Source organism: Rattus rattus, chromosome 13 (genome assembly GCF_011064425.1).
Source record: "Rattus rattus isolate New Zealand chromosome 13, Rrattus_CSIRO_v1, whole genome shotgun sequence".
NCBI classification, from domain to species: Eukaryota; Metazoa; Chordata; class Mammalia; order Rodentia; family Muridae; genus Rattus; species Rattus rattus.
Window position 1 is genome coordinate 20209603 of NC_046166.1, and position 8430 is coordinate 20218032.

The 8430-nt window shown below is 38.4% G+C and overlaps 1 protein-coding gene across 1 annotated transcript; it reads right to left on the reverse strand.

The window, feature by feature from the left end:
- Positions 1–2805: 2805 nt before the first annotated feature.
- On the reverse strand, positions 2806–5431 carry LOC116914847 (zinc finger protein 844-like). Its single transcript, XM_032919300.1, has 5 exons — positions 5425–5431; positions 4209–4306; positions 3972–4127; positions 3180–3887; positions 2806–2937 (listed from the first exon to the last, which is right to left on the reverse strand). The coding sequence occupies exons 1-5, from the start codon at positions 5429–5431 to the stop codon at positions 2806–2808; spliced, it is 1101 nt and encodes a 366-aa protein (XP_032775191.1).
- Between the last annotated feature and the right edge of the window lie 2999 nt (positions 5432–8430).

Below are 8430 nucleotides of genomic sequence, written 5' to 3' on the forward strand. Positions count from 1 at the left end.
TTAATAAGGTTATTTGTCTCCCTGCAGTCGTTAGAACTTATTCGTGAGTTCTTTGTATATTTTGGATATAAACCCTCTATCTGTTGTAGGATTGGTAAAGATCTTTTCCCAATCTGTTGGTTACCATTTTGTCCTAACAACAGTGTCCTTTGCCATACAGAAGCTTTGAGGTTTTATGAGATCCCATTTGTCGATTCTTGATCTCAGACCATAAGCCATTGGTGTTTTGTTCAGATTTTCTCCAGTCCCCATGTGTTTGAGATGCTTTCCCACTTTCTCTTCTATTAGTTTGAGTGTATCTGGTTTGATGTGGAGGTCCTTAATCCACTTGGACTTTATCTTTGTACAGGGTGATAAGCATGGAGCGATCTGCATTTTTCTACATTCTGACCTCCAGTTGAACCAGCACCATTTGCTGAAAATGCTACCTTTTTTCCATTGGATGGTTTTGGCTCCTTTGTCAAAAATCAAGTGACCTTAGGTGTGTGGGTTCATTTCTGGGTCTTCAATTCTATTCCATTTGTCTATCTGTCTGTCTCTGTACCAATACCATGCAGTTTTTATCAGTATTGCTCTGTAAGACTGCTTGAGTTCAGGGATAGTGATTGCCCTGGAAGTCTTTTTATTCTTGAGGATAGTGTTAACTATCCTAGGTTTTTTGTTATTCCATATGAATTTGCAAATTTTTCTGTCTAACTCTTTGAATTGGATTGGTATTTTGATGGGGATTGCATTGAATCTGTAGATTGCTTCTGGTAAAATGGCTATTTTTACTATATTAATCCTTCCAATCCATGAGCATGGGAGATCTTTCCATCTTCTGAGATCTTCAATTTCTTTCTTCAGAGGCTTGAAGTTCTTATCATACAGATCTTTCACTTGCTTAGTTAAAGGGACTATTTTTTTAAGGTGTTTTTTTTTTTTTTCCATCTGTATAACTCGAGTATTTATTCACATTTCGATTGTTATTCCCCTTCCCAGTTTCCAGGTCAACATATCCCTAACCCCTCCTCCTCCCCTTCTCTATGGGTGTTCCCCCCCATCCTCCCCCATTGCCGCCCTCCCCCCAACAATCAGTTCACTGGGGTTCAGTCTTAGCAGGACCAAGGGCTTCCCCCTTCCACTGGTGCTCTTACTAGGCTATTCATTGCTACCTGTGAGGTCAGGAGTCCAGGGTCAGTCCATGTATAGTCTTTGTGTACTGGCTTAGTCCTTGGAAGTTCTGGTTGTTTGGCATTTTTGTTCATATGGAGTCTCAAGCCCTTCGAGTTCTTTCAGTCCTTTCTAAGGTTCCTTCAGCCGGGGTCCCATTCTCAGTTCAGTGGTTTAATCCTGGAATTCTTTCAGGGATTTTTGTGATTCCTCTCTATAGGCTTCTACTTGTTTATTTATGTTTTCCTGCGTTTCTCTAAGGGTGTTCTTTATGTCTTTCTTGAAGTCCTCCAGCATCATGATCACACACTTTTCTGGTGTGTTTGGATATTCAGTTTTTGCTTTGGTGGGAGAACTGGGCTCCGATGAGGCCATGTAATCTTGGTTTCTGTTGCTTGGGTTCCTGCGCTTGCCTCTTGCCAGCAGGTTGTCTCTGGTGTTACCTTGTTCTGCTATTTCTGACAGTGGCTAGACCGTCCTATAGGCCTGTGTGTCAGGAGTGCTGTAAACCTGTTTTCCTGTTTTCTTTCAGCCAGTTATGGGGACAGAGTGTTCTCCTTTCAGGCGTGTAGTCTTTCCTGTCTACAGGTCTTCAGCTGTTCCTGTGGGCCTGTGTCCTGAGTCTACCTGGCAGGTCGCTTGGAGCAGAAAAGTTGGTCTTACCTGTGGTCTCGAGGCTCATGGGGGGCTCGAAGTTGCTCATGGGGGGCTGCTTTTGAGCTCTCTGTGAGGGCAGCAACCAGTAGGACCTGCGCTGCCTTTTCCCGGGGGCCCCCGTGCACCGGGGTACCAGATAGCTTTAGGTGTTTTTCTCTGGAGTCAGAAATGTGGGCAGAGTGTAGTCTCTTCTGGCTTCCCAGGCGTGCCTGCCCCTCTGAAGGTTTACCTCTCCCTCCCCTGGGATTTGGGTGCAGAGGCTGTTGACCCGGTCCCTTCAGGCCAGGGCGGTGTCTGGACCGCAGGGGACCTGCTGCTTGAGTGCCCCTATCTTCCGGTTCCCAGAGGCCCTATACAGTTTCCTCTTGGGCCAGGGATGTGGGCAGGGGTGGGCAGTATTGGTGGTCTCTCCGGCTCTGCAGTCTCAGGAGTGCCTACCTGTCTGGGCGGTGAGCTTTCTCTGTTTGTGGATTTCTATCTAGTGAGTGTTCCTTTGTATAATAGAAGATAACTACAACAATGCCAACCAACCAGAGCTTCCAGGGCCTAAACCACTACCAAAAGACTATACATGGACTGACCCAGGGCTCCAACTGCATATGTAGCAGAGAATAGCCTTGATGGGGCACCAGGGGAAGGAGAAGCCCTTGGTCCTGCCAAGGTTGGACCCCCAGTGCAGGGGAATATGGGGGGGGTAACAAGGGGGATGTATAGGGGGAATACCTGTATGGGGGAGGGCAGGAGGGATGGGGGCTTATGACCAAGAATCCGGGAAGCGCAATAACATTTGAAATGTAAAGAAATATATCTAATAAAAATTTAAAAAATAAAGAAGATAACTACCACAGATAAAGTCTTTACTACATTTCTTACATAGGGTTTCTCTTCATTGTGTATTTTTCTAGGTATCTAGCAATAACTCTGTTGTGCAAAGGCTTACTACTGATTACATTGGTATAATTTCTCTAGACTATGTTTTATATTTCTGGAGTTGATTCAGTTGTGCAAAGACTTTACTAAACTGATTACATTCATAAGGTTTCTCTCTAGAATGTGTTCCTTTGTATATTTAGAAATAATTGTGAACTGCAAAGGTTTTACCACATTGATTACATGTATAGGGTTTCTCTACAGCATGAATTTCTTTCATGACTCTGAAAAGTTCAGAAAATTGCAAAGGCTTTATTTACTACATTAATTACATACATAGAGTTTCTCTCCGGTGTGTGTTCTTTTATGCATTTGAAGAATATTGTGTTTTGTAAAGACTTTTCTACATTCCTTGCATTCATAGGGTTTCTCTCCAGTGTGTGTCTTTTCATGCATTTGGAGACTACTGGGTTCTGAAAAGGCTTTAGCACACTGATTACATTCAAATGGTTTCTCTCCAGTATGTATTCTTTTATGTTTTTGGAGATGACCCTGTTGTGAAAAGGCTTTACCACATTGATTACATTCATAGGGTTTCTCTCCAGTATGTGTTCTTTTATGTTGTTGGAGACTACTGTGTCGTGAAAAGGCTTTACCACATTGATTACATTCATAGGGTTTCTGTCCAGTATGTGTTCTTTTATGCTTTCGAAGACTACTGTGTTGGGAAAAGGCTTTACCACATTGATTACATTCATAGGGCTTCTCTCCAGTATGTGTTCTTTTATGCATTTGGAGATTACTATGTTGTGAAAAGGCTTTACCACACTGATTACATTCATAAGGTATCTCTCCAGTATGTGTTCTTTTATGTTGTTGAAGACTACTATGTTGTGAAAAGGCTTTACCACATTCATTACATTCATAGGGTTTCTCACCAGTATGTGTTCTTTTATGCTTTCGGAGATTACTGTGTTGTGAAAAGGCTTTACCACATTGATTACATTCATAGGGTTTCTCTCCAGTATGTATTCTTTTATGGTTTTGGAGACTACTGTGTTGTGAAAAGGCTTTACCACATTGATTACATTCATAGGGTTTCTCTCCAGTATGTGTTCTTTTATGGTTTTGGAGATGACTCTGTTGTGAAAAGGCTTTACCACATTCATTACATTCATAGGGTTTCTCTCCAGTATGTGTACTTTCATGTTTCCGAAGAGTAGAGTAATGTGCAAACACTTTGCCACATTCATTACATTCATAAGGTTTCTCTCCAGTGTGTGTTTTTTTATGGTTTCGGAGGTAAGCTTGTTGTGAAAAGGCTTTACAACATTGATTACATTCATAGGTTTTCTCTCCAGTATGTGTTCTTTCATGCTTTTGAAGACCACTGTGACATGTAGAGGCTTTACCACATTGCTCACATTCATTTGGTTTCTCTCCAGTATGTGTTCTTTTATATATTTGGAGATAATTATTAACTGCAAAGGCTTCACCACATTGATTACATTTATGTTTCTCTCCATTATGAATTCTTTCATGCCTTTGAAGACCATTGTGACGTGTAGAGGCTTTACCACATTGAGTATATTCATAGGTTTTCTCTCTGGTAAGACTTCCTTTATGCCTGTGAAGACAATTGACATATATAAACAATGTGCCGCATTATTTACAGTGATGAATCTTTTTATCTGCATGATTTAATTTTACAATTTTGTATAGTTACTTTAAAGAGGAATCAGATCTTAAGGTTTTATCACTTGTTTGCATTAATAGGTTTCCTCTCTAGTGTAGATACTTTTGTGTGTTTGAAGATAACTGTGAAGGTCAAAGCCTTTAGTACATGGTTCATATTTATAATATCCTTTTTCCAGGTGAGTTTTTCCACATATCTGAAGAGAACTGGAAGAACTCAGAGCTTTGCCAGAGTGATTGAACTCATAACATTTTGCTACAAAGTGAGTCACATTACATCTGCAAAGTAAACCAGGATAAACAGAAGAATTTCTATATTCCTTTTACTCAAAGGGTTTTTCTGCAGTGTGAATGTATTTCACATATTCCCAATGAAGGTGGATATACAATTAATTTTAAACTCATATTACCTTCAGTCTACTCAAAGTGGGGATAACTGCATATCTCCTAATTGTTGTGGGAGTACATTGCTACTTTCCATATTCCAGATGCTCACATGGCTTTTATCTAATGTGACATATATCAATTACTACATGAATAAAAAATAAAAGGTTTCCACATAGCATTCATACAGTTTAACTGTTTGTTCATCACAAATATTAATATGAGGATGTAATATGTAATATGACCATAACCTTCTTGAATCTCATAAATTACCCCTCTCACTAAACTTTGGTAAATCATTAAACATATATGAGTAATATGGTATTTATTATAAAAATATTTGCCTATTAGAAGATTTTAGACATATACTTATCGTCTAATCTATGTATATGTCCTTTGCAATAACTGAATGGCATCAACCTAAATCAATTGGCAGAACTATAGAACAGCTCTCATAGGGATATAATTAAAATGTAATAGCTGTTAAGTCATTATTTCCTTGTGCTTTCTCCAACTACCTGACATTGAGGAATGTGGTATTGTGAGAATTTACTAATCATCACTTAAAGCTAAACTTGTTTATATTGTTGAGTTTTCTTAAAATTTCTAGGGCACACTCAAATTTATTCAGAGGTATATTTGTATCAGTTTGAACATGAAACTTACCTTCCATGTATTCTAGAATTTTGAAGATGTTCTTCAATATGATTGTCTTCTGAATTATAACCTAAAATATAGTACCAGAAAATGTATAACATATAATTGAAAACTGACAAAGAGTTAAGTTACTATCCTCAATGAACCTTAGAACTACGCCTGATTTATTTACCGCATTGTTCTTCTTTCACAATCAAAATTAAAGAAGAGTTCAATAACCAAGAAACACTTTTCCTCATATTTTAAAAAACAAATTAAAATTCACGGTCTTGCCTATAGCAATGAGGTTCCTGTAGGTCTCCAGCATAACATCTGTGTAGAGATTCTTCTGGGAAGGATCCAGCAAAGCCCATTCTTCCAGAGTGAAGTTAATATGGACATCATCATATGTCAGAGCATCCTAAAATATTCATACATGTGTTCAACAGAAAGCATAATTCTGACACATATTAAATATATACTTCTTTAATGATAGATTCATATAATCTGGTGATTTCCACACTTACTCCACGACACAGAAGTTCTAATGTAATCACTAAGTCATTTTAGAAGGAAATTGAAAAGGAAGTCTGTTGTGGTTTGCCCTGGAGTTATCTGTATTTTGATGCTAATTCCACTGCCCCAAGGACGGCTGCCTAGTCACACACTCAGGACTCAGGTGACTTCACCAGAACCTTCTCCCCATTTAATTTGTAAAATACAGGTGGGGGCTGGTAGAACAAGGCCTGTCATTGGACAAGAAGGAAGAATGGGCAGGAGAAAAGGTTTAAAGGAAGAGGAGGAGAGAGGAGGAGAAGGCAGAGCAGCCGTCAAGAGAGAACCTGAATGCTGATGTTAAGATTCCACGCTGTACCTTTACAGGTTGTTATGAATGTTCTTAAGGGATGGATGTGTACAGGGCTTTGTATGTTTAGGTGGGCAATTATATCTTATCAATTGGATGAAAGGTTATTGTGTTCTGTGTTCTTTCATGTGTAGAATTAAGTGTAAGGGAGTGTGGGGTGGCTGGTCTGGGCCAGCACAGAGTTGGGATGTATGTTTCTGGCATGGAAACCTGCCTTGGGAACTAGACAGGTAGAGAGATTACTACCAGGCTTAGAGAGAGGCCTTAGGCAGTGTGATACAAGATGGAGCAAAGTGAGTGAGAGGCTTTGCTGACTGAGACTTAAGATATCTAGCAGATATCTTGGGGCACTGTGGTGTGGACCTAGTGGGTGATAAAAGACAGCATTTTATTTGTTATAATTTTACAGCAACAGAAGTCCACCCCTGTCATTTCTGGGCCCTTGAAATAGGATATTTAAACTTGCAAGAGAAAGACCTATTAACAGACAGTCAGAGACAAACAGATCAATACTATACACAACAGAGAAATGATCTGAATGATGACTAACTACAAAAAAAGGTAGGCAAGCTGGGTGTGCTGTCTCGTGCCTTTATTTGTATCACCCAGGAGATAGAGGTACGTGAATCTCATTGAATTGGAGACCAGACTAGTCTATGTAATGAGTTTCAGGACTACTTGAGGTAAATACTAAGAACCTGCCACTACCACCACCAACCCCCCAAAAATAACCGCATAAACAAAAAAATATGCAAAACCTCTGAAGTTCTCAGTGAACTTCTTACAAAGACTTAGCATCCACTCCAGTTCTGTATTCATCTCCCAGTAAACTGTCACCATTTAAACTGTATGATTAAGAAAATGTTTTTAAAAGAGAATATGTGTCAAAACAGCTAGAGATGGACAGATAAAAATATAAGCAATGTATATGTAGACCTTAAAAAATACAGAGGGAAAGAATAAGGGCACAGGAATTAACATCATGTGGTCTTACAGATGAGATGGGTTCAATTGTCAGTGTGTACATGAGGGCTCACAGCAATCAATAATTCCAAGTTCAGAGGTTCTAAGGTCATCTTATTACTACTGTGAATACCATATACACAATATGTGGTATGCATCCATGCATACAGGCAAGAAACTCCAAATCATTAAATAAATAAATAAATAAAAACATACAAAAGATAATGATACAAATAACAAAGTCAGCTTCCTCCAAGACATGCAAGGATGGTTCAACATACAAACAACATCAATCTATTCCACTATATAAATAAAATGAAAGAAAAAAAAATCACCTGATCATCTCATTAGACACTGAAAAGGCCTTTGTCTAAATCCACTTTATAATAAAAGTGTTGAGAGACCAGCAATACAGGGACATACCTACACATAATAAAGATAATTTACAAAAAGTCTATAGCCAACAACAAATTAAATGGAGAGAAATTCAAAGACACTTCACAAATATTAAAAAAAAAACAAAATATAAAAAAAACAAAAACAAAAAAAAAAAAAAAAAAAAACGGTTGTCTACTCTGCCCATATCTATTCAAAATAGTACTTGAAATTCTAGCTAGAGCAGTAAGACAACTAAAGAAGATCAAGGGAATACAAATTAGAAAGTAGAAAAGTATCATTATTTGGAGATGATATAACAGTACACATAAGCAGTATCAAAAATTCTACAGTTGATAAACAACTTCAACAGAATGTCTAGATACAAAGTTAAATGGAAAAAAAAAAATCAGCTCTCCTATATAAGAATAGCAATGGGGGTTGGGATTTAGCTCAGTGGTAGAGCGCTTGCCTAGCGCTAAGGCCCTGGGTTCAGCAGTCCCAGCTCCGAAAAAAAAAAAAAAAAAAAGAATAGCAATGAGCTGACAAGAACATTCCAGAAAACAATACTTCACAGCAGCCACAAGTAATATAAAATATCTTGGGGTAACTGTTCAAAGCCAATGAAAGACCGGTTTGGCAAGAACTTAAAATCTTTGAAGAAAGTATCGAAAGATTCAAAGATGTCTCCACGTTCATGCATTGGTAAAATTAACATAGTAAACATGGACATTCTACCAAAAGCAATCTACACATTCAACACAATTCCCACTACATTGCAACACAATTATTTTCAGACCTTGAAAGGACAATGCTTAGTTTCATGTGGTATA

Excerpts from the sequence above, each read along its gene's own strand:
- LOC116914847 (XM_032919300.1), bottom strand. Across the intron at positions 4,128-4,208 it reads TCAAAGGCATGAAAGAATTC|ATACTGGAGAGAAACCAAAT; the intron begins ATAATGGAGAGA and ends ATAAAAGAACAC. Across the intron at positions 2,938-3,179 it reads TGGAGAGAAACCATTTGAAT|AGAAACCCTATACATGTAAT; the intron begins GTAATCAGTGTG and ends TTCATGCTGTAG.